This window comes from Channa argus, chromosome 6 (genome assembly GCF_033026475.1).
Source record: "Channa argus isolate prfri chromosome 6, Channa argus male v1.0, whole genome shotgun sequence".
Classification (NCBI taxonomy): domain Eukaryota; kingdom Metazoa; phylum Chordata; class Actinopteri; order Anabantiformes; family Channidae; genus Channa; species Channa argus.
The window spans coordinates 14,862,481-14,889,457 of NC_090202.1; the positions used below are offsets into that span (position 1 = coordinate 14,862,481).

Here is a 26,977-nt window from a genome sequence, read left to right on the forward strand (position 1 = left end):
AATTGCTGTTTAAACATTGCCTTGCACTGCTGAAACTGGCCTTTCTGGGTTGTATTTTCTTGCCTGATCGGTATTAAGAAAATAAGCCACTGCCAGCTCAGTTGTTGCATTGTTGTCGGGCAGGGCTGTTTTTGGTCTGAGCTATAGTTGTCCGGTGTAAGGAATCCATAATTAATTTTGCTTACAAAAGCTAAAAAAGCAGCTCCAGGTCACTCTCCCTAATGAGTCTTAATAGACCTGGATATGGTTATTGCTCACAGACATACATACCTGAGCTGTCTTATTTAAAAAAAGTAGCAAATGCTTCAAGCAACGTAGATACTGAGTATTAGGTTAAGCACAGTGACGTAGTTAGCATTGCCACCTCATGTCAAGAAGTATTTTCATCTACCTGCTGGGCTCTAATGGTCTTCTCTGGACTTTAATTGGTTCTCTTTCAGTAGTTAATACTTGGTGGCCTGCAGTAGTTCTGCTTATTCTCAACCAGTCTAAGCTGGAAGAGGCTCCAGCTCCAGGCAACTTTGAGCAGTATCATCAGGTCTAGCCATCAGATGGGTTTATAACATACAAAAGTACAAAGACAAAGTACACAAACTAATATTTTCCTAACCATCTTTATTTAAAATACTAATGTAATGACAGCTGCTTATTGAGAGGCAGCACAGTGAAAGCATTAATTTGGCATTGACTAATTTATAGTGATGCAAGAGCAACTATTCAGGGCAAATTCATAGGAAACAGTGGTGCACAATGACACTGTGTATCTGTCTAGTATGTGATATTCACGTTTTTATTTGTTTGTGCATGATTGAGAAATATATTATATACAACATGCCTACAAACCCTTCTTGGTAAAAGCTGCACTAAATTTGCCCCAAATGTTAACCTGTCATCACCTAATGGATCAAGCGCACAAACCCACACACACTTTACATGCGTGATTACATACAGCATTGTCCCAGGAAATGTGACAGCATTAGGGCTTTCCCACCCAATAAATGATATGCTAAACATTTGCTGTTATAGGCAGTTTAAATATCTGCTAAATCACCACTTAACAGCAGGAACAATGAAGTGGTCATTTATCAGTATCTTTTTACTTTAGCATTACTGATCATCACAGAGCAAGACATAATTATGAATATTGTTTTTAAGCGAAACATGCATTTTTTAATATATATTTTAGGAAATCACACAATACATTATCAATCATGTTGGAAACTTAAATTATAAAAATGCAACTAATAGAAACCATCTAAAAAAAGAAATTGAGTAGTAGGTCTAAACAGAGTGGTACAGTGTCAGAACCCAGAACCCAGCCATCCAATTTGGAAGCACTAACCACATTTCAGTAAGTGGAACACAAGTAACCGGCATGAGACACTACATGAATCAGAGACCTTATCATTTGAAACAAAGAAGGCCTGTTTTCACAATATAATTAAAACATCATAGGACATTCACAGCTCGCATGCTGTAACAAGTATCTTTAAATTGAATAAACGGCACATAATTTCACATTCAAGGTTCTCAAACTAAATAAGTACACTAACATCCCATTTAACAATGTCATGTTTCTTTTCCAACAGCCACACTAACACAATATGTACCATCTTGCTAAGATATATTGACATATTTCAGGCTACGTTGATTATTGATAAAAGAAGGCAGATGGATCCTATCAAACTCTCTTATTCACACTGTGGTTGTGTGAAAAACATTTTTCCCCCGATAAATTTATGGCACGTGTGGATTGTTCATGATTAATTAGCGTAATTAGTAACAAACTTTGAATTTATTTACTAAAACCAAACATTTGTAGGTAGTTATTCTATGGCAGTCATTAACTTATTTTTATTTTGGATTATTCGGTATTATTTTCTAAATTACAATCTTTAGTCAGACCTAGCTCGTAAGTCTGAGTGTAGATTTCTGATTAAGCAACATTTCCTGAAAATAAATAAAAGTTGCCACAAGTAGGGTTCTTGTAATTTAATAGCCACTTTAAACTGTCATATTGTTTGACTAGTCTTGTCAGCTATAGATGACTACACTTTGTGTCCAACCACGCACTCCTCCCCCTGGGTTCACCTTTTGGTTTATGGGGGAACATTCTGAGAGGAAAGCTCAACACTGTCACAGGTTTTCCTTTATAGTTTAGTCACATGATTGTACAATGTATTGAAGCAACAATTATTGTACGTTTCTCTAGTCTAACACTATTCTAAGACTCAATTTAATCCTACAAGAGTGACGTGAAATCTCTGCCTCCCTATTCAGGCACTCTAACATGTCATTTCTTCATACAATTTCAAGCAGGATGGACAAAAGTCCATCATAGGGATGGATGGTGTAACCGATAATGAAATACAGTAGAAATATAAATATTTGCATATGCCATTTATATTAATATAGAATACATTTTAAATGTCCAGTTGTCCATTAATGTCATGTAAAAACATGTGCATACCACATCTGTTTTACACACAGAGACAGAGAAACACACACAAAAGAATCACGTGCTTACAAACTTCAGATACGTATAAGCCACAGTCATTTAGCGATACCACTGATGGATGAAATGTGGGACTGTAACGTATTGTGTGCAACAGAATTATATTGTTAGATTGTTGGCAGTATATACTTGACATGCTATCGGCACAACTTTTTGTGTTTTAGCATTAGAGAGTTTTTGCCAGCCTATTGCATCAGCTTACACACACAGGACATGTTAGTTCCAAAAGCTGTTTTATTAATAGCCATTTTCCACACATTTTAGCACACATCTATTTTTTTAGCCTGTTCTGTAATTTTCCTGAGACCAAGCAGAATTGTTTACATTTTAGACCAAAACAGCACTTTCAATAGAACCCACACTATCACAAATCCTTATGTAGAGCAATATTCTTGGTATTACTGGGTTTGCGTTTTTCTAAATATCAGTAAGCGGAAAAGTTTAACTCATTCCAGGTTCAACTGTAAAATGCTTTTCTCACAATAATATTTAACGAGTTTTATTAAAGGCAAAAATGATTAAGTTACTTTTCACTTTGGTCCTTCCTATCATGTTTAAAAACACTTTTAGCTGTGGTTAGTGAAGATATTAAAAAAAACTACCTGTGCTGAACAGTAAAGCTCAACACGAATCAACCTGGTACCCACAATAATTTTGAAATCAATCCGACTTGACCCATTAACAGAATATCTGACCCATATTAAACATGGGAGCTGTTGCTGAACAGTGAAAGACAAATCTCAGGTTGCTGGATGCTGTCGGGACACGCAATGGCAAATAAAAAATTATCAAAAATAAATTGAGAAAGCACTAGTCCATAGAGAGACAGCAACAACCTTCATAGTTAGTAAAGTCAACTTGTTATTCCCTCTGTTCAAAATCAGCTCCATGGTACGGAACCAAAATTCTTGCTTGCTTTAAGAACTGCTGGATAACCACATTTGTTAGTTTAAATACATTGTAACTATATTCCATTAGTTGTTTTTTTTTTGGTTTATAAAATAGTAGTGATATTTTCCTTTTACACCCATTTGTTTATAGTACTTTAAAGATATAAATTAGTGTTTTCAATATGCAGATGAGAATAACCTCCTCCGGTGTAAGGAATGTTTGACAATGCTTTCCAGCTCAGATACTAGTAGACAACATTAGGACATGTAAACAGCATTTGGGCTAAGCCAGCTGTGAAAAAGACATTACACGTGCACTAACTCTGAATCTGTGCTAAAACATGATGTGTATAAATGCAGTTGAGAGACTGGGTTTAAGACAATGAGTTCACAGTAAGTTAAACATGTCACCAAAGTTGGACTGCATTTGGTTTGACAGTGGAGCAAATGGCTGCTCTGCAATGTGATAGGCTTTTAACTATTGTTAAGTATGAAGCTCTGTCTCCACAACAATTATGTGCATTAATAGTAAACTGATAATGAACTTCATGCTATAAAAGGATTTCTCTCAAAGTCCTGATGTAAATTTAATCAGATTTAATGCAATCCATAATGCATCAGTTTTAGTGCCATTTCAAAAAGATGTAAGGGCAAAAGTTAGATAATTTGTACTGTGATACAGGTACCATTCCATATTCAAAATATATTGTGGTATCAGTTTTAGGTCATACCACCCAGTCCTCACCTGCTATAAGTTGATAATAGAACAACTATGATGGTTGTCTTTTCTATTGCTGTTAATCCTGGGTTCTATTCTCCTGTAGGCACATCGCTGGCATTAGTCCAAACACAGCTTTGGACAAGTGTGGCAGAAGAGATTTAGTTTAGACCAGATTTTCTGATAAGGTGATGATGTTTAGAACCAAAATATTGTTAAGAAACCTACTTGACTCCCTCACTATGGAAATCTAAATGTAGTGAAATTCTTGTGGCATTACTTGGTAGAGGCATGCACACACACGGAAATCTCCCAAAAGTAAGAAAACACCTTTCGGTTATCTCATGTGAAAACTCTTTTGAGTTACTCTATTTTTTTTATGAACTGCAAATTACTATGTGCATCAAAACACATGTTTTAATTACACTAAGAAAGTCATCAATTATATCACAGTTTTGGTTGTAATCCTGTGATCCTGCAGAAATGTCAGTACTGCTGTTCTCTGTGAACACTGAGCTGCTCTCAGCGACTTGTAGAACCTTGGACCTGTTCTGTTTAGTTGTTTAATCCCAGAGCAACAGAACTGACGTGTGTTTCATCTACAGTCTCTGATTTGACAGAGTGGCTGTGCAGTATTTTGGCACAACCGCATAAATTACTTATTTATATCTCCTGACACAGCCACAGGATTCTTCAGAATCTGACAAAGGATAATGTCCTGTTTTTGTTCCAAACAGCATACTGTATATATTCTGATATCGTATATATTCTATATATGATGTGCCTGTTGTTGTCCTGTATACAACAACTCTGATGGTAACAAAAGTAAAAAAAAGATTGCTGAACATGCCCATAATCCCTTCAACTGAGGAAATTTAGATTTGTGTTTGGACTGTGCCTTGCTTCAGGAAAATAGGGCCCATTACCATGTAACTATGATTAAAGTAAAGTGTGTTCAGTGGTGAAAATGGAGTAAAGTGTTCCCTGGCTTGTTTCAAGGAAAAATCTCACCCAGACATGTAGAAATACACATGCATACATAGAGATATTCAAAACACACACACGCACACACACATACACACACACACACACACTTGAGATCACTGGCATACACACACATACAGACACACATGCAGAAGGGATGGAAGTTTATCAGTGAACAATGGGCCAAGCAGTGGTTACTATAGACCTTCAAGAGGAGGGAACTCTGACATCTGAAAGAGAAGACAGAAAGCTAAAATTATGAACAGTAGTATGACCTAAGCTAGTAATTACTGTGACTAAATGCATACTACGAGCCACATTGTAATAGTCATATTTTTCTTCATACTTTACGTCAAGTTAAACACTATACCGACCAATGTGTTAACTACATGCGACAACAATCGCCTGGATTTACTGACATAAAATAAGCACATATTTACCTGAGGTGGTGAGAACTCGACATGCTGCTGGTTTAATTCGTTGACCCTGCTATGGTTGTCTATAAATTTAAGAGAAGAGGTGCATTAAAAATGTTGTCTCCTACTCCTGCTGGTGTAGACCTCTTATATTTGTGGCATATGTTGTTTCCTATGCTCATGGCTGCTTGTACAGTATGCTGTTGCTGGTCCACTTGCTTATCCAGTACTTACAGTAGAGTGTCATTTTATACTGTCATATGCCAGTGTTTTTGTCAGAACACACTGGAGAAAAAAAGACACTTCAGCCACACTTACTCTTACTTTTATGGCAGCAAAGCTAGCAAGCTCTATAGAACTCAGCTGGCTTAGTGGCCCAGTAAACTTATTTACAATAATAAAGCCATTCAAAAATGTTTACAAGGTTTACAGTCATCATGTTACAGTAATTTCAATAATATTTGCCGAAATTATTTCAACTTTCTTTCTTTTAATTATTTACTGCAAGAGGTGATATCTGTGAGCTCAGTGATGCCTTGTTTGAGTGGCATGTATTTAACCTACAAATGGGGGCCTGGGGCTATGGCTCAGTTGGCAGAGCTGTCATCCAGGAACTGCAGGGTCGGTGGTCCGATTCATGGTGAGACATGTCAAAGAGTGGTTGGACAAGACACTGAAGCTCAAAGAAGTAGGCTTGAATGCAGCAGCTTTCCAAGTGGGGATCAATGAAGCATATATAAAAAAGCTGGAGTCTTTTAATATTACTTTGTTTCTAACTGGCATACACTGTTGGCATTTTCAATCATCAGTAGAATTTGGCAGTATATGCTTGTGACAGCTGCCAGAATTGGAAAGACATATATACTGTAAATGGCATTTTACAACAGCACCGGCATACTGATAGGCGAGCTGGTAAGAATCAGCATAGACAAGAGTGACGCACCACTTTTTGATCTTGGCTCTGCTGCTGGTTTCTGATCATGTTGTGGTGAGATATCTTACTTGGTTTCCTCTTCAGCCACACCTTCAGCCTCCAGTTTCCCTTCCTCCTCCATCTTCTCCTCTGAAATCAGTTCCTGTGTCCGGTGTCGACGAAGACATTTCACTACCACCATTGAGAGGATCAGCAGAGCTAATGCTCCTCCCACTGATGCCCCAATCACAACTGCAATGGTGGAATCCCTGATTGGGGGAACTGAGGAGAGGAGAGGGTTAAATATGTTGTAGACAAGGATGGAGACAAGTGCAATGCAGCCTAAAAGCTCTACTGAGCTGATTAAACTGAGTGGAAAGATAGAAGGTGCTGCTGAGTTAGCCGATGTCAAATACGAGTGTCTGTGTGTGCATGAGTGTGAGAGAGATGCTGAGAGACTAAGTTCAACATCTTGCTGGTCATTAATAAGTAAAGAGCTGAATCATCACCTGTAGGGCTTCGTGCTTAAGGAAACATACACACAATATGGTATACATGATTACTGACAATCTACAACAAAACAAAACTATTTAGAAGAATAGTCTGTAATACAGTCCCTCCTGGATTTCACAAATAGGAACACAGTTAGTCCTGCTCCTACACCTAACAAGTGGGGTGTTCAGGTACAGTCCAGAGTGTTTTCAAATTTGCGGAAATTATGCAGTGGTTGGACAAAATTATGAGGTTGTGCAGATTTCACAGGGATTGGTTGAATTTGTGCAACAATTTTGGAGTCACTGATATTAAGATACTATTCTGGGTTCTGTGGTTGCTGTTTATCAAATTGACATATATTTTGATAAGTTAGAGTCAAATACTCTGGCTTTTCTCTACATAGACTATTAACTGTACCAACATAAATCACAGTGTTTAGCCATATTTGATAGATCAATGAAACTTAAAAAGAAAATGGCTGCCTGATGCCTGATTTAGAGTCATGGAAATAGCCAGTATTATGATTTTCACAGCACCATGCTCTCTTAAAAAAAAAAATCACAAAATGTGTCACTGCACTGTATTTAGGTAAGGGTGAGGATCCACAGAAAATTACTACGCTGTATTGTCAGAAGTTAGACTAAGTATCTTACGTTCTGTGACAACATTGAGTTGTATAGCACCATATCCATGGATGCGGTCTGGAGGGTTTATCACATTGCAGTTGTAAATTCCCACATCATCCAACTGAACATCTGATAGGATGATTGACACGTCATTCTTATCTAAGTTCCCAGCAAATGTGACCCTGTCTCCGAACCGGGTGAAACGCGCAGGCACCATTCCTCTTTTCTTGTTGAATGACATAAACTGTGGGCAGAGAGTGATATAGAGAGAGAGAGAGCATTTAAAACTCAATATAAAAAAAATTAAAAATACAGTATATATATATATATACAGTATAAAAATACGGTATCCAAAGCATTAGGGCTGTTAAGCATATACAAAAACTAGGCATTTTACCGTCTCCTCTGTATCGTTGCTTGTTTCTTTGTATGTCCAGTTCATGGAAAACTTGGTAACATCCATCTTATAGCAGGATGTAAATGTGCACGGGATTTTGACAGTTGATCCATTCACTGCATTAATGCTATTGGGCACAATTACATCCATGCATGAGCAACCTATAAACAAAAAAACAATAGTGGTAATTATCATAGTCCCCCCAAAAAAGTTTGAGCTTTAAGGATTAAAACAAATTTAACGTTTTAGCTCAGTTTTTAGGTTTGGTATTACATACAGTTTGTATTATCTGTATGTATTCTCAAACCTGTATTAAAGGTACAGGTTAGGCAAGATATGGTTAAGATAGGATAATCAAACTTACTGCAAAACCAAAAAACAAAACAAAAAGAAGTCAAAAACTATAATTCCTCTGCAAAAACGTAGTGGGGTTATGTAACTCGATGAGTTGTGTTCTCCGCTACATCTGAAATGTACTGCATTTCAAAATGACAGTGTGTGCGATTTTTATTTATTCATTCGTTATCTTCTACTTATCCTGACTCGGGCTGCGGTGGCAGCAGGTTTAGCAAGGCTTTCCAGAAAGCGGGAGTCACCCAGGAGGCATTCTTATTAAAAGCCCGAACTACCTCAACTGACTTCTTTCAACACGAAGGAGCAGAGACTCTACTCCAGATACCAGAACCAAACCACAATCCGCCTGTCAATCTCACGATCCATTTTACCCTCATGCGTAAACAAGACCCCAAGATACTTAAACTCCTTTGCTTGGGGGAGTGAATAACCCAACCTGAAGGGAGCAATCCATCGTTTTTTGGGAAAAAAACATAGCCTCCGACTTATAGGTGCTGATCCCAGGCACCTCAAACTCAGCTGCAAAGTATCTCAATGCACGTTGAAGGTCATGGCCTGAGGAAGCCAACAGAACCACATCATCTGCAAAAAGCAGAGAGAAGATTACTGAGGTCCCCAAACTGAACACTCTCCCCCTTCCCCGGCTGCTGCTAGAAATCCTGTCCACGAAAATCACAAAAAGGATCTGTGACAAAGGGCAACCCTGAGGCCAACACCAACTGAGAACGTGTTTGACTTTTTACCAAGAAGATAAACACAACTCGCACTAAGGTTGTAAAAGGACCAGATGGCTCGTAACAACGGCTCCGGCACCCCATACCCCAGCATTACCACCCGCAACACCCCCCCTAAAATTACATCAAAGTTTCATTTAGTTTCCTCAAGTTTCCTCCTCCCCTCTACCAATATTTCTCAGCATGGTCTTATACTCCCCAGACAGAATCTGTGCCTCTCTCTCAGTGTATGTGAGTGTCTGTGTATGTGTGTGTGTGATGGGACTCTGCACCAATCCCTCCTCTGCAGTCGGGTGTTTCTGGCTTTCTTCCCACTGCTGCTGCACCACTCCACAGGCTTGCTTCTCTGCACCACACACACACACACACACTAACACACCTCCTATAAGGTATGTACTGTCAGCAGTGAGCTAAGCATTCTTGCATACTGACCTATCTGTACACACAGCTTTCAGTGACACATTTAGGACGCCACTGTCCCAGCCACACATTCACATACACACACATACACACACCTAAACATTGCATGTATGCCCAGATAGATATACAGTACAGTGTGAGAAACAGTTCGATACCGGGTCCTGCTGACTCAGCAGTCCTGTAAATGGTGAGAAAAAGGCAGATGCAGAGATGGAGAGAGACAGATTTGCTAACAGATGAAATACTGCAGTAAACCAGCCTCATGTGACTCCTCACTCTCTCTGCCCCTCCTTCTGTCCTCTTCCATGTCCACCTCCCTGGCCCCCCTCTGCCCCCTCTCACACATCTTTCCTGGTGCCCGTTCTGTCTGACCACACAGTTTGCCTAAGAATGACAGTGTTTCTCCCCATTTTCACTTTTCTGCACTCCATGCTTTTCTCTCCCTTCTGTTCTCCTCCACTGTTCTCTCACAAGGTCAATGCAGAAAAAGGTAAAACGTAGGTAGGTATGTTACATCACAAGCCCAGTGCCCTCCCCATTCCTCTTATCCAAATGTATGTGACTAGTATCTTTTCAGGAGGCTTTATTTATGCACATATTGCTTTTCACAGTGGTGACATTGATAAAAATATTGCTAGTTTTTGCTAGTCAAGATTTAACAAACTTTCTCATCTCATTGGGAAAGGTTTGAATTGATCAAACCTAAAGATGTAAAGCTTGCTGCCTGCTGCAATGATAGGGAAAGGAAGGAAAGTACTGGCTAGTGGTAGGGTTCAAATAAGCTAATCTAATCTGATTCAAATCTTGATAAGTTGTGTTATTTTAGTCGGAGCAGTTGCAAAATTCTAATTTTCTAACATTAATTACAATGATGCATAATCATAATTGTGATTTATGGACAAATTGCAGAGAAACAAGATATCCAGTCTTCTTCATATCCCTCGTGCTCTGAGTCTTACTGTCACCACTAACACACTGTACATTTTTGAGCTTGCCTTTCTAACCAATCCGAGAATGTAAATTATTTTTGCCTGATTAGTACATTTTGGAGCGACAACAACTGCCTGAAGAGCTGAGTAGAGACATGGCAGAGTGTAGAGGAGCACAGTAGAGCACAGATTGATTTTCAGTCAGCTTAAGTTGCATATTGTAGCTTTAATGAAGATGGATCAAGGAATTAGGCCACACCTGATATGGTTTAACCTCTGTATTTGCATTTGTTTTTTTGTTTTTTGTGTGGAAAAGTCATTCATTTTCTGCTTTTCATTCAGTGGGACAGAGTTTGTCTACCCTGCAATGAGCAAAAAAAAAACAAAAACAGACTGTTAAAGAGACTTGGTGGTTGACTTGTTAGACAAGATTATTAATATAGTTAAAGGGTGACTATGGCTTTAGTTTGGAGTGTAAATGTACATTAATGCTTTTAAACTTCCCTCATTAGTTGCAGCATGCTGCCTTTAAAGTAAGTTTCACAGTTTAATATGATGTATTTGTGCTCGGTATTGCTATGCTTAACTCTAGCACCCTCTGCTGTGGATAAAGTAACACTAGGTTCTGCACATTGCAGCACTCTACCCTCAGGGGCGAGAAGTGAGGGCAACCAGATACCGACAAAGGTCACTACAAAAACACGAAATGTGGCAGGCATTGTTGAATGAGTTGCAGGAAACATGTGGAGTAAAAAAATAAAATAAATCAATTCTCTTATTAGACTGTAGGGATCCATCTGTGTGATATGTTCAACCTGTACACTGATGTTATTTCACTGCAATCTTGTAGGTGTAATAAATCCACAAGAGATTTTAATCTCTTCTAAATACCAGACAACAAAGAAAATATTGACTGGACTGAGAGCTAAAAGGTACTTTCTGTTCTTGGTCTTCCTCTGCATTTATGTCTGTACTCCTATGCATTATTGATGTTTCTGCTAATAGAGTCTCAAAGTCTAGCTACTTTAAGATAAAGTGCATTTTAACCTTTCAAAGGTTACTTCAAAGGGTTGATTGGGCAACAGCAGATGGACAGAAGGACAGATGGACATCTCTACAGATGGCATAAAAGAACATTGAACAGAGTCCTCCAGATGGTTTTGGTTTTAAACATTATCAGCCGAGTTAACCTAATGGTAGTATCGGTATCAATCGAAAACAGATCAATTAAGTATCAGTTCCAGCTGAAACAGCAGCTGACGGATACTGAGCATTGTTTTTGATTGGTTCTCTTATTTGACTTTTCAACGCCTCTCAAATCAAATCCAAGCAACCTAAGTCTGCCACCCCGTCACGCAAGAGCATGTGTAGCCATGATGATGAATAAGAACAATACTTTTCTCATGAAATCAGAAAAGGTCTAACTTTACTGCACAATGTGAAGTTGTTTTTCTACCAGCAGTAAAAATAGTGGTAGACATTGAAATGCTCAATTTCAAAACTGGGGACACATTTACAGTTGGTCTGACAGTAAACTGTGTTCAGGACTGGTTTAAATGGATGTTTTAGGACTTTCAGATATATTCCCAAAGTGAATAAAGCATTACGAAGAAAACATTGCTTTGATTACGTTTTTAAACGACTTACACTGCTTTTTACATTTTTAACAGGGTAACTAATGTGTAACATATTGCAATTTAAAAGTTACCTTCCCAACACTGACCGCACTATTAGCACGTCTTCATATATACAGAAATGTCTACTATGGCCTGCTTGAAGTTCAAGCCAGTGCATTTAGAATCAATGTGCTGCAGCCCTCTTGTGTGTTGTAATTGTACTAGTGCACTAGTCCATTCCTCATCTGTAAACACTTATCTTGTTCAGGGTCAGAGCCTATCCCAGCTGTCATTGGGCAGGACGTGGGGTAAACCCTGGACAGGTCTCCAGTCTATCTCAGGGACAACACAGAGAGACATGCACAGACAAACAAGCATTCACACTCACATTTACAGCTACAGGCAACTTAGAATCACCAATAACCTAACGTGCATGTCTTTGGACTGTGGGAGGAAAGCCGAGCACGGGAGGGACATGGAAACTCCACACAGAAAGGCTGCAGATGGCCGGGGACATGAAAAAATTTAAGGCACCTATTTGGAGACTAAATATTAGTATATTATTGATCATACAGAAATAGCAGTAGAAAAAGTGTAAGTTCCTTGAATATTAGACTTGTACTACTAGATATGTATACTAGACTACAGTTAGTGTTTAAAAGAAAGGTCGCAACCAACAAAAAGCAGTAATAGTAAGACTAGTGTTTATCATCTGAAATTAATATCAGAAAGGAAGACTATTACTTAGTAATTTTTTAATTGTTATTTTCTAGTCATCTTAATATGTCTGAAGTGTAGACAAACACAAATATGTTCCTCTCTTCGAATAAGTTTCAGTTGGGTGATAAGTTCAGATAAATGAGAATATAATGAGTTTGCCATCTGATTTGATCTGAGGTGCATTTTCAAGTGGTAGACTTACATCAGCTGTGTTTTATGTAATATTTTGAAATTTGGACAATTCAGCAACTTCTGTAAAGGAAAGAAGGAAAAACAAATGCTGCAATCTTTGATTTTGCCCTTTAGCCCCCCTCACTTGGGGGAACCAAAGTGTGCTTTTCCTGGTGAAAAGAGAAAGAAGGGACAAACTGTAGCTTGGGAGCATTGCCATGCAACAAGCCTCCCAGCAACAGTAAACTTCTGGGTATCTATTTTCAGTTGGCACAGGTAAATAAGCAGAGGGTGCTGGTACCATTTAAAAATACATTGGCATCGTTTCTCCTGTTTCATTTCCAAACCGCTGAGCTGCAACATTTCTAAGGCAAGAAAACAAAAAGAAAAATCTGGAGACAACATTTAATACTATTGTTTGGCTCTTATATTTTCGGACTGGCCTGACATTCCCTTCACTGTCTCACTCAAAGAAAAAATGTCCTTCAGTGTCCTCCATTATGGTTAGGAAGTGAAATTTCTTAACGTGCTTAACAGATTTATCTCAGATTTTGTATGGTGAAAGGAAACATCCACTATGATTTAACCAGTGAACCATGTCTCCAATATGACGCCCAAATATGATGTTTCTTGCTCAGGATATAAACCATCTCTGCTTGGATATCAAAGCCCATTGCAGAAAAGCAAGACCCCAAATCTACACACTGTCCCCAAAAGAGTGGCACAGCACATATTAATGTTTAGCAAGCTTACATTTAAAATTCATACCATAGTTTTTGTTTCTTCATTAAGCTGAGTTACCGGTGGTGTTAGTCTCACCAGATTAGAACGTTTTTTGATTTTTCTTAGTAAACAGTTTTGTCTTCTCCTTTTCTTTTCATCTCTTCCCTTTCAAGGAATCATGTGTCTCCATCTAACCCTGACCTCTGCATCCTCTTTTCTCACCCCAAATAACTTCATGTCCTCTCTCACTACATCCATAAATTTCATCTTCGGTCTTCCCTGCTAGAGAGCCTATGCCTAGTAGATGATATGTGTATTGACGCTGTGGTTTTGGGAAGACGTAGGTCACGTGGTGCCGAGGTGTGTTTTCATTCTTTGATCCTCGAATTATTATGAACCAGTCTTTAGATTGATTGTTCAGCCCTGCTCCACAGTTTTACGCATTCATAAGTTCACCCAGCTACCACAGATGAACACATATCTTGGTTTGTGAGTCTGTTACTGCATAGTGGGCCTATTAATGTCAATAGCATGTTGTTAGCACTGTATTGTTGTTCTATCTCTGCCCCTAGGTCACACAGACCTACTGTACATCATCATTCTGTTTGCAGAAAAACAAATATTTATTTTTACTTAGGGCATCATAATCTTGCCAATAGTGATGGTACACCAGTGCACTAATTTAGCTGTCACCAGAGGCTAAATAGAGACGCGGGGGGTGGAGAAGTAGGGGAGTTGAGACCATATCAAAACAAACAAAACTGATCGGAAAAAATATTAGCTGATGGTGGACGATTTTGTTTTAAAAGGCAGTCTTGTCAAACTGGGAATATGCTGTCATAGAAATTAAGCGCCATTAGTCACTGTCTCTCTCTTTCTCTCTCTGTCACACACACACACACACACACACACACACACACATATAAGAGGGAAAACAAGGCCTACAAATGGGACAGTGTGCGGGGGCTTATCCTTATATTAGACTCTTGATTCGCGTATCAATGTATCGCAGCATCGATCGCTTTGGCTGTTTTTGTTTCTCACCCGACAGCAGCAGCAGCAGCAGCGCGCTCACCATCCGACCGACACATCTCCTCTCCTGCGCGGGGGAAGACATGGTCTCCTCTTCCCTGGTTTACAAAAAAGACGTTTTTAATTCTAGGGAAAAAAAAGTCATAGAAAATGAGCAGGAGGTCTGCTCTTGGCATGTGCGTTAAAAATGGTAAAAATTGTATTTTTGTTTTAGAGGCAGAACATGGCTGGCAGTGTCTGTAGCCTTATTACGGTTGATCTCATGGTTGTCGGTACGTACGCTGTGGGAGGAGGCACTAAAATGGAAGACACAGTTAAACTACCTTAAACTACCACAAACTTAACCCTAAACCTTATATTTAACAATGCACAATTAGCTGGTGCAAATGTTTTTCCAGCAACAAAATGGTCAAGGAGTGTAAAAATATAAAAATCCCTTTAATGAACAATTAATTATGATTAAATATACATATAAAATATACATATAATACACACACACACACACACACACACACACACACACACACACACACACACACACACACACACATATATATATATATATATATATATATATATATATATATATATATATATATATATATATATATATATATATGTTATACTCTTTAAATAAGGTAGCAAACTTTTGTGCCAAGCTGTAATATTGCTACTGAGCAAGGTTACACATTATTCATCAAGAGTTAGGATGATTACTTTTTAAAAGTAGAATTTATGGCAGAGCTGCTGTGTTGCATTGCTTGGGTTTGTACAGCTATACCTAATGAAATGGTCAGTGGGAGAGAGCTTTGAGAGCTACCAGTGACCAGAGGCAATTTCCTTGTATGTGTAAACAAACTTCCTCAATATTGCTGATACTATGAAAAAAATTGTATCGACAACGTGTTGTAGTTATCAAAGCCAACAAACCTTAAACGAAGTGGACACCTACAAGATAAGTTCCAGTTCAGAAAAAACTGTGTTGCGAACAACCAGGCTGCCGTGCAGTCAAACAAAAAATTAAGTAGGGTCCATCGCACCCTGCCTCTTTTAATCCCTTCCTCTACAGCATCCATTTTTCCTGGGTGGGAGCAGGAAAAGAGCAAACTGGGAGGTAAAACAGGTAAACTCTAACTGTTGGCTACAGGTGTCATCTGTCCATTCATCTTCACATTTCACATCTTTACATCTCCTACAGAAAGCTGGGTGGGTGCTAACAACTCAATGCATGCTTAGTGAAAATATGGGGTAAACAGGAAGACAAAGGGCAGTACAGAGGCAACAGAACAGACTTAATTCATCCGAGCAGAGCAATGATCTCAGCTTTCAAAAACTTGGAAATGCTAGGATATGGGAAAAAGTGATGACATTATGCTAATACAGGAAGAGATGGAAAGTAATAAGGCTTGGGAGAGTGGTTCGAAGACATTAAGCCATTAGAGGAGGACAAGAGGTGAAGGGAGAGGGCAGGCTAGTTGCCAGCCTGTGGATAGCATAATAACACTGCTGGCTACAATGAAAAGTCTGCATTCAAAGTCGAAGTTGCTACTTTTGATTAGGTAGTCATAACTGTAGTCCAACTTAAACACGTCTGCAATGTACGTTACACACTAATGTAAACAATGCAGCGCCTTCATATGCATGAAGATAGAAATATAACAACATACACGAGATGATTTCCAATCAGCTGTACAGTAAACTGCATACTGATCTCGTAATTTCAGGGATGTTGTAATTTCAATGTGTTGATGCCACTCTATGTTTTCACAGTATGTATATATTCGATTTTGTTTTGTTGTATTTATTTATTCTTTTTTTTTTTTTTTTTTACTTTGGCTGGAAAATAGTGCTGAATGTCTCTCAGTGCTGTATCGCTCTTCGTGGCTTTAAACTTCACTACTAAATCTGTAAAGCCTTGCTTTTGAGTGCTGCACAACATCAACCTGATGACGCAAAATTGTCAGTGGATATTCTCAGTTTTGATATGAAGGAACCTCTGGCATGAAATATCTTCAAGCACCACAAGCATGTCCAGTTATGAGCAAGTAGCCCTGGTGCTAAATGTGAAACCCCACATTTTTAACAGTGCTGCAAATGCTAACAAGCACACCTGAAATAAAACTACAACCAACAATTAGTAAAGAAGATCAATACAATACAAAAAATATACAATGCCCCCCACCCCATTATTTTTCTCCAGAGAGAAGAAATGTAACTCCAAAGTGTGATCCTTTGTTGCTAGGCAGCAGGAATGTTGTACAAGAGATCACACTGTACTCACTGTTGTTAATTTTATAGTTAATCATATGCAATCAGTAAGAAAGAGGTCCATTAAAGTTATCATCTCAAAACATTTTATCTATAGTTGCAGGATACAATTTAAAAAGCATAAGATGTTGTCATTAATTGCTAGACTACTAAAAAAACTCACACTCATATAACATCTGCTCTGGGGATCCCCCAGCACTCTACAAGTCTTTAGCAGCATAACTAAGAGCTTGTTCAGAGTCACCTGAGCCAGTTCTAACTTTTAAGCCTAGTCTTAAAAATAGACAGGGTGAGAGCAGCATTTTCATCTATGACTTCACAACAAACTCCATTTCTAACTGTCAGGGGTCAGCGGGGGAACTCCGACTGTTCTGTGGCTGCGCAGACACAAATAGTCAGCAAGCAGCGATGCACGGTGTGTTCCGACACCTGTCGATCATGGTCAGCAATAAAGGTTTCCCGTAGTGAGACTTTTTCACCGCAGTCCAATCCAAAAGTGCAACAATAGTCCAATCGAATGTTGAGGCCACACATCCAGTAATAGCATTACAGCACAGTTGTAAATGTTTTTTCTCTGGATCCAGAAGAGGGTGCTCTGACTCCATTCTTCATGCAAACAGATAGTGGTGAATCTGTTTTGAAAACTGACATAATTTGAACTTTATTCATTCGACTTCTTTCAGAGCAAACTTACTCTGCATGATTTCTTGAGCTTAATAAGCACTCGTATCAGAAATTCAAGCCAAAGATAAACTGCTCTTTAAAAGTGTTTTCACAGAGTAAGTTAGTTAATGGTGGAATTAAATTTGGTCTGGGGTAGTTTTGCCTAATGAATGTACTTTTCACTTCACTGTAAAGTTATCAAATTAGAGAAGAGGAAAAACATTTTTGTTTGATGATTTCCATATACTTTCAGCATACACTGCATGGTTGATTATTACTTTGAAATATTTGTACCCATCATCCTTTATTCAAAAGAAAAAATGACAAATGTTATTCATAACATCTTAACATGCCGCTGAAATTCATTGAAATATGACTGATTATTAATAAATATCACATAATTTAGTTATTACCAACATTTTTTATTCCAGGCAGATTTTCATCTTTAAATTTCATTTTTATTTTTATTCTTAGTAGAAAAGCTTGGCAGACATTACATACTTCTACTGATTATTTCTTGGAATGTTTTATTACTGAATTAACCATAACCATAAGCCCAGTAGTGAGAAACAATAGGGGGCATGATAGTACACTGATAATCTTCCAGGTAAGCTCAGAAGTCAACTGGCTTGTTCCCTTGGACACAAGCTCCACCGAATGTGCTAAAATGTTTGACTTACAGCTCTGTTCTCATCGCGTCTTCCACACACGTTCGTCTTGTCCCTCTCTTCTGACACCCCCGCCTCTTTGATCACTCTGTATGTTTGTACTGCACTGCAGAGAACTACTGAAGACTACAGTCAGAGGAGGAGAGAAAGAGAAGGAAAGGGGAGGATCGAGAGAGAACATTCCAGCTCTTTGTTTTTCTCTCTGTGGCATCTTGCCTTGTGGGAGTGAAGCTCTTTGAGGGGAATTTAAGAACTTAACCACTGGTGTGTGTTTGTGAATGAATGTGTGTTCGTGTGTGTCTGTAGAAACCCGGGAGGCTATGACAGTCTTGTTGACTTCTAAAAGTCCTCCAATGGTCTGAGACATGATTCTATATCACATCCTTAAAAATCAAAAGGATGTTAGAATAAGACCACAGAGCAGAGATGCAATGAAGAAAGCGAAATGGGAAGGGGCTGGGGGGGGCGGGGGGTTAGCGAAAGAAACAACAGTTGGGAAGAAAGAAGTTACAGAAAGTACAAAAAGAAAGAATTCATTAGAGCTAGCTAAAGAGTACAAGTGAGACACAGTGCGAAGCAGAAATAAAGACAAATGAGAACTGAGGTAAAGGGGATAAGACAGACGAAGAGAAATAATGAAAGTAGAGATGTTCAATGGGATAACAAGGAGACGTGTCATTCATTTGTCAAGGTGACGAGAAGTACAGCTGCCAGTCTCCTTCACAGAAAATGGTGCTGTTGATTTACTGACTTTGTCTCTTGCTGAGTTCAAACTGCGGTTAACTGCTGAGCTTGGAGTGACACCGTCACCGCTGTGTTGGTGAGGTTGTAGAGGCCATTTAGGTGAAGTTAAACATCACCAGAAATGTATTCATAGCTCTTGAAGGAACTGTTTATGCCACTTATTCGGCCCGTGCAGAGCCTGCAGTGACACAGCTACTTCATACCCCTGACCATAACATAACTCACAGCTATAAATCCAAGACAAACAAGCACAATACGAATATGCAATACAGCTGAATTACTATAACCTAGTGATGAGCACACACACCTGTGGTGTCCTACTAAACAGATAGGGGTTGGGGATGCAGTTTCTTACATCTTTGTTCACATAGGACCCCACACATTACACAGTATGTATCTCTGTAAACCCGGTTTGAAATCCAGTTCCCTCTGCCTTGCATTTCATTTTCTAGATGCAAATCTAAGAAGAGTCCCTGGTGGCTATATCATCTGAAGCTGTTGCTGCTATCCATTGAATCGAATTAAAGTTCCAGTCATTCCTATTTGGATTTTTATTTTTATAGCTGTGGCTATTGTGACCTTGGCTTAATGCTGCATTTTAATGCATATTGGAAATCTGAAATTTCTGATCTACTACTCCCCCATTAGAAATCTAAGATGGAACGGTCCCGAAGCTAGAGGGCCAACTGCCGGATTTAAGCCAATTGTATGTACTTCAACTTCACAGAGAAGTGGATGATCTGAACTCACTTAATATGGCAGCATTCACAGAAATTTATTTCAAAAGGCGTTAAAGTTATAATATACTGTACAACCTAAGCAGGGTTGGCAAGAGGTTTGAAAATCAATCTGTGGTGTGCTCCACCCAGCCCTCCCTCTCCCTGCTCTGCTACGCTCTCCCACAAACTGCCCGAGCTCAAGGGCGGGCCTCCTCAAGAACAATTAGAACTAAATATCTCAGCCTTGGGGAATTGATAGTCAATGAGTTGGGGTCAGGAGGCGACAACAGCACCTCTCTGCATATAGGTGTGTTTTTTTCACTTTTTGAAATACTTACGTACTGTAACTTTAATATGACTCAAAATTCAAAGAACACTGTGGTGTTTTAAATTGTGACCTTCTCCTTAAATAACAGAGCTTCAAGTTGCAATTCAGTGACAATGATTTTTTCACTGTACTTCTGAGCACTTGATTCATCACAGTACAGTTTCTCACGCAATGCTGCCAATGGTCACATTCAGCATAGAGGGGTCTGCCCTTGTGCAACGAGGTTTCTCTAAAGTACCTGAGTCTTTCCAGAATGTTATGCTCCGGTAGCTCATTTGGTAAGGCAGACAATGATCTGAAGTTTGACCCTGAACACAGAGGATAACCTACAAGGACAAAAATAAATAAATAAATAAATAATAAATAATAAAGATCTAATTTGTTTGGAGTCTGATTTGACAAAAAAAAAAAAATCAAGTAATTGACATGTCAGTTTGTGGAGTAATTTGCCACGACCCATGTGAACCTTTGGCAAATGCTCCTTTTATAATCATCATATAATCAGTCATAATACCCTCACTTTTTAATTTTGAAACCATTCATTATTTTATTTGTAATACAATTATTTTTCCTTGCTAAGATATGATGGTCTGACTCACATTTAGTTTTGTGATTCAGTAACAAATCGGTGACTGTTCTCTCCACTTCTCTCCGTTGCATGCTGGGGGTTTCCGTGTGAATGTGACTGAGGGTGGGGGGAGTCGGAGAAGCGCAAGGTTTTTGAACTTTTTCTTAGCTCTATTTGGGGTTTTCTCTATTTTCTTTCCATCGGTTTTCTCTTGCATTATTAGGTAAGCCTTGTTGCTATTTTTTTTTATAGTTTCTTTTAGTTTTGCCCGGGTATTGGAAGCGATGTCGTCCTCCGAGACGCCACTCTCAACCCTCCGGCAGGGAATTAGGATTGCCCCACCAGATGGTAGTATCACAGTGGAAGAGGTTCTGCAAGCTGTCGGTGAACAGGTAGGACATGTTAATCTACTTGTTGCATCAAGAATGAACAAAGCGGTGGTCGTGTTCCTGAAAGTGGAGCTTAATGTTAATGACCTAATAGAGAGTGGCGTGGTTATCCGGGACTTGTTTGTACAGGTATCCCCCCTCTCAGCCCCTTCTACACGGATCACCAGGAACACAGTGGCAAAGCGGAGTGTACTCAATTATTATGGTGATAATGGTGATGTAGAACGGGATGCACAGAGCATGTCTGTAGTACAACAGGAGACATCTGTGGTAACAAATGCTCAGGGCGGCAGCCAGCTTGGAGCAACTGACGTGGCTCTAAAGCTGCGTACTACAGAAAGTGTCCTTGAAGCCGCCAGAACCAATAGTCAAATGACTGGTGAAGAAGACATAGATTATGACACCGACTCTCGGTGAATGTTCTACTAAAAATGCAGATCTCTACTCCCTTTGAAATTAATAGTTTTCTTGATAAAACTTACAGAAAGTCGGTCAAAGTGAAAGACTATTTCAGTGACACCGACAAGTTTATTAGGTCTGCAGGAAGACTCCTGAAACTGGTTCTGGATGAGAGGAAGCGGTTTTGACTTAAGAAACATATAACAACTTTAAATAAAATTATCAAAAAGATGAGGTTTTCCAGATAGCATGATCGTGCATCACATGGTGTTTTACCTCTCTCTTCTGTCTAATGGTCACCTTGACTTGTCTGTCTCTTCTTTCCCATCTTTGCAATGTAGGACCTGAAAATAGGCACTTTTTAAAAAAAATTTTAACGGTGGGAGGGACAGACACAAAAGAGCTTTAATGGCTGAGGTTTTTTCACAGAAGAGACTAGATGTTCTCTTGCAAGAGACAGACACTGTTCCAGTGGACGAGGCAGAATGGGGTTTATGGTGGGAGGGTTCATGTTTTTTAAGTCATGGTAGCAATTTAAGTTTAGAGGTAGTTGTCTTATTTAAGAAATGTGCAAATGTAGCTGTTCTATCCACCACGGAGGTGGTGAAAGGCTGCCTCCTCATTATTAGAGTAGAAATATAAAACTCTGTGCTATGTCTTGTCAATTTATATGCCCCAAACCAAGTCACAGAGCGAGAAGGTTTTTCTTTTTTTTTTAATTAAAAAATGAACTGAGCAACTACCAGCACGATGCTCTTATCATTGGTGGGGATTACAACTTTACCAAAGGCTTTACTATGGACGCGATGAGTGAGGAACCTCATCCTCAATCATCCCAGAGTCTCCTTTGCACCATTAACCACCTAGACCTGTTAGATGCATGGAGGGTTAAACATCCACAAACTAGACAATACACATGGGTGAGAGGCAACAGTAGCAGGGTGGGCGCAGTCATTTCCCAAGCCAAAAAAGTTAAGTCATACTGGCACTTTAATAATAAGCTACTACAAGACAACACTTTCTCTTCAGGAGATTCTGGTAACACTGGAGGCTTCAGAAATCAAACTTTAGCTCTCTGAGGCAGTGGTGGGAGGTTAGAAAGGTCCAAACACGTGTGCATTGAAAGCAGTACAGATCTCACTCCACCACTAAGATTAAGACAGCAGTCAGGTAGCTTGAGGCAGAAATAATAAACATTGAGAAAGAACTACATGGAGGCTCGGATCCAGACACAGTTTGTGTGTTGCAGGAAAAGAGGCTAGAGCTGACCTTTCTGTACGAGAGAATAAAGGGGGCCCTCGTGAGGTCTCGTCTCAACTGGAACCTATGGATGCCCCAAGTTCCTTTTTCTTCAACCTGGAGAAATCGGTAGCCCAAAGGAAGCAAATGACCTGTCTCAAACTTCCAGAAGGCAGGGTGACTTCCAGTCTGAGCGAAATGCTACGTCATGCAGTGGATTTTTATTCTGACCTCTTTTCCGCAGATGATTACATTACATACGAGCTTGTGGATGGGTTTCCTCAGCTTACCCAGGAAGAGAGCGCCACCCTAGACAGCCAACTGACTTTTGAAGAGTTAACAGATGCTGTTAAACAAATGGCAACAGGACGGGCACCTGGGATTAAAAGTCTCTCCAGTTACTTTTTTAAGCAGTTTTGGAACACAATTGGTCCAGACTTGCACACGGTATTTATGTCTAGATAAGGGTTCTCTTCCTGTATCTTGTCAGTGAGCAGTACTCTCCCTGCTGCCCAAGAAGGGAGACCTGGCCCTGCTTAAGAACTGGAGACCAGTTGCTGTACTTTGCACAGACTTTAATGTGCTGTCTAGAGCCTTTTCTAACAGGCTCAAACCCTATCTAGGAATACTTGTTAACCCAGACCAAAAATATTGTGTACCAGATAGGACCATTATGGACAATGTTTTCCTGCGTGAATTGATTGATTTATGTAACACTTTAAATGTTAATGTGGGAATAATTTATTCAGATCAGGAGAAAGCTTTCGATAGGGTTGACCACTTCTATTTGTTTTCTGCACTTAAGGCATTTGGCATTGGTGATGGATTCCTAGAATGGTTACATTTGTTGTAAAATGGTGCTGAATGCATGGTAAAAAAAGGGGGTAGGACTGAGAATCATCCAGAGAATCATTGTGGACTTTTTCTGGTCTGGCAAAAACTGGGTCCGGGCGGCAGGTCTCTACCTGCCTGTGGTTGAAGGGGGTCAAGACCTAATTGACATTCACACCAAGATCACCTCTTTCAGACTTTATAGTGCACAGAAACTACTTTTATGGCTGTGGATCACACTGGCTCGATACCTCTCGCCTACTACTGAGGAGAGTGGGGCGATTTGGGTATGATAAACACTTTTTCTTCCTGCAGGCTGAGGAAGTGGACTGTACTGGCTTGACATCCTTTTACTGCTTTGTACTACAGGGAGGTTTTTAACATTGAGCGTGACACCCCGGGTATGTGGGTGTTTGAGGAACCCTTATTTTTTAACAACTTTGTAAGGACTCAAACGCTGCAATCCACTAGCCTTCGAACCAGTTTCCGGGAGGCTGGCTGTACCAAGGTGGGACACCTTCTCAAGATGTTAAGACCTTCTGTGGACACTCTGAGGGAGGCGGTGGAGGAAGTTTTGGCAGCTCTGCCACAATCCTTGGGAGTGTTCGTGGAACACAGTGCTTTGCCTGACCGGTGGAACGATGACTGCAAGTACAGTTTTCCTTCTCTACTGATCGTGCCAGCTGTGGGGGAGTGGCAGGAAGGAGAGGTCCAGCTTCTGTCATTCAAGATCCCTCAACTGAGTACTATCCAGAATGCAGGAAAGAAGGTGATCTATCAGATCTGCATAAAAGTCTTGAACTTGCGCTCCTGGACAGGACTGAAAGAGTCAAGGCGGACTGGGTTTTTGGGCCAAGATGATTCCCTGAAAGGCACCTGGCGGTGCCTGTACAAGCTGCCTATTGAAAAGCAAACAGCAGACCTCCAGTGGAGGGTTGTACATGGGGCAATAGCCACAAACACAGAGCGCGGCTGGACCCTAGCTGAACGGATCAGTATGTCTTCTGTTCCAAGACGGAGACACTAGAACACATATTTATCGTGTGTCCTAGACTCTTAGCAATGTTTGACCTTTTAAAGATGTGGTTTCAGTGTTTTGGGGAGGTCTTCTCTCTGAGCATGTTTATATTTGGGCCAAAATATTGTGTGAGGATAAGGACTGTACGCATCCTTCTGAACTGGTTGTCTGGTTCTGCTAAACTGGCCATCTGGCTGACATGCAGAAACCAGACTCAGGATACTGGTAGTGTGCAGCTGGTGCCAGTTCTAAAAGGGCTGCTCAAGGCCAGACTTAGGGTAGAATATAGCTACCACCAAATGATAGCCGAAATGTCGGCTTTATGTTACAGATGGGCAGTAAGGGATGTCCTTTGTACTGTAGTGGGAGAAAATGACGAGTTGATAGTAAACTTCTGAATAGTTGTGTTGACTGTGTTGGTGTTTTTTTTCTCTGTATTTTTGTTTTAAAGTGATGATTTGAATGGATTAGCTGTTGTGTTGTAATGTCCAATAATGGGACCTTAAAAATCAAATCTCTTCTCTTCTCTGATGCTGGGCAAAACCGAGGATAGGGATTATAATCAAATATGCAGCTCACCCTGTTTTTTCTCCGCCCTTTTAAATCTGGCCCCAAATTACATGGATTTAATTACTTCTCTCTCATGCAGGGAGAGAAGTAACAGGACTTCCCAGCCTTGTCAGTTTAGCAGAAGAACTGTACAATTTTACATTTTCTACACTTTTAAAAATGGAAAGGGAGATTTAATCTTATTAGTGTTGGGATTCCAGTAAGCCTAATTTGTGGTTCTGTAAAGCATCAAGGTGATCTAATGGCTCTTTAAGGGATGCAAGACAGATTACACAATGAGAACTCCAGCATTAAGATAATGAGGACCTCGCAAAAAATGGAAAAAAACAAAAGCTAGCTCTGACAAAGATGTGTGCAGTGTATGCTCCAGTTCTGCACAGCCTGCCTGATGTGTGTATGTTTATTGTGTGGATGCATTATACACAATATACAAAAAAATGAGCTTTTGCACAAACAGCTGCACCCTATGCATAAAGATCTGCAAATGAACCAAACTCTCTTTTCATCATAAATGTTGCAGCAGGATTTGACCACTGCTCGTCTTCTCGTCTCTTTATTTGCCTGCATCGTCCTTCGATTTTTTAAAATTCAAAGCGAAGGGATTTTAGAGGCTAACGTTTCCAGCGTAGTTTGGAAATCACGCAAGAAAATTAGAGATGATGTGTGTGTGCATGTGAGCAAATATGCATATACTGTGGCCTTCTGTTGACAGCTGATGCAGAGTTAATATGATAATGACAAGTAGAGATGCAATTTGTTTCCCAGGAACCCGTGTCATTCAGCCACTGCAGGGGGTTAAAAGGTCCACAGGAAAGCAACATCAGCAATTGGTAAAGCATTTTATAGTTGAAGCCAATAATATTGACATCACCATGGATTTTATACTCTGACAATATGAATTATGTCTTTTTTGGATGTCAGTCTATCTGCTAACTTCTCCATTTTGACCTGTCTATCATTGAGTCTGTAATTGATCCTATTTTCCTTAAAGAGCCATAAATAAAATGTAGTGTCCTTTGAGTATGAATTACTACCTAATGGCTTGAAAGGAGGTTTGGAAAATAAATTGTTATGTCACCAAAGGATGATCAAAGAATTATTTGTTACATTTGTTACAATTTTCCACTTCTTGGAATGAGCTTTCTCTTCTGATGTTCTTCTGTTACTTCCCTCCCCTAACATGAACCTGGGGGGTTTAATCATCTGGATAATGATGAATTTTACTTTGGCTGGGCAACTGCATTACATACAATATGAAGTCAAGTATAAGTTGTTTGGAGATACAGGTAAGGTTTTCAGATGTTCAAAAGTGGACACGGGAGAAAACACGTTTACGGATACTCAGAGCAATAATCACAACCACACAAGTATTTCCAAAAAATGTATACACACACACACACAAACTAACATGGATCAAATCAAAAATATTTCTCTGTTCTCTGAGTCACAAGATTGATGTTTTCTGCAATCCTGAGAAGTGCAACATGCCAATCAAACATAGTCAACAAGTAGCAGAGTAAACTTAGCTTGTCTTTTTTAAGACTCTGAACACCTTATCATCCTTCATCATACTTAATAATTCATCATAATTTCCACAAAAACAGACAATAAGAAGTACTGAAGTGGATTGTCTTGGATCAGATTTACTGTGGACAATTTGTAAATTTGTCCCCTCTTGGAGCATCCTCGCTGAGGTACAGTAACCACTGCTGAGTGGAACCACCAACAAGCGGACGTGCTGTGATCATGAAATGTTTGTTGTAGTATAGTTTAATTCAATATTTATTAAAACTTTTAGAATGGTCTGGTTTAGTCGTTTTTGTTTTCTCTGACTGTTTAGTTTCAGTTTAATTTTGTGCTTTTAATGTTTTTATTAAATAGAAAATTTTCAGCAACAGCTGTTGAGATCTTGTGTAAAGT

General features: G+C 39.5%; 1 protein-coding gene and 1 long non-coding RNA gene across 6 annotated transcripts in view; one reads left to right on the forward strand and one right to left on the reverse strand.

Annotated features, from left to right (window-relative positions):
* Positions 1-26,977, forward strand: part of LOC137129495 (uncharacterized) — a 74,409-nt gene that overhangs the window by 1,334 nt on the left and 46,098 nt on the right. The window lies entirely within an intron of this gene.
* On the reverse strand, positions 596-18,347 carry scn2b (sodium channel, voltage-gated, type II, beta). Of its 3 annotated transcripts, none has more exons than XR_010914674.1 (6): positions 14,666-14,924; positions 7,955-8,115; positions 7,585-7,801; positions 6,467-6,718; positions 5,548-5,606; positions 596-5,337 (listed from the first exon to the last, which is right to left on the reverse strand). XR_010914674.1 is itself a non-coding variant. In XM_067507865.1 (6 exons), exons 2-5 carry the CDS (start codon positions 8,102-8,104, stop codon positions 5,597-5,599), a joined length of 570 nt encoding a protein of 189 aa, XP_067363966.1. In that variant the 5' UTR covers positions 8,105-8,115; positions 18,265-18,347; the 3' UTR covers positions 596-5,337; positions 5,548-5,596. The 3 variants fall into 3 exon arrangements, 2 of the variants coding, with proteins under 2 accessions (XP_067363966.1, XP_067363965.1); XM_067507865.1 differs by lacking the exon at positions 14,666-14,924 and adding an exon at positions 18,265-18,347 and having other exon boundaries at positions 6,526-6,718; XM_067507864.1 differs by having other exon boundaries at positions 6,526-6,718; positions 14,666-14,923.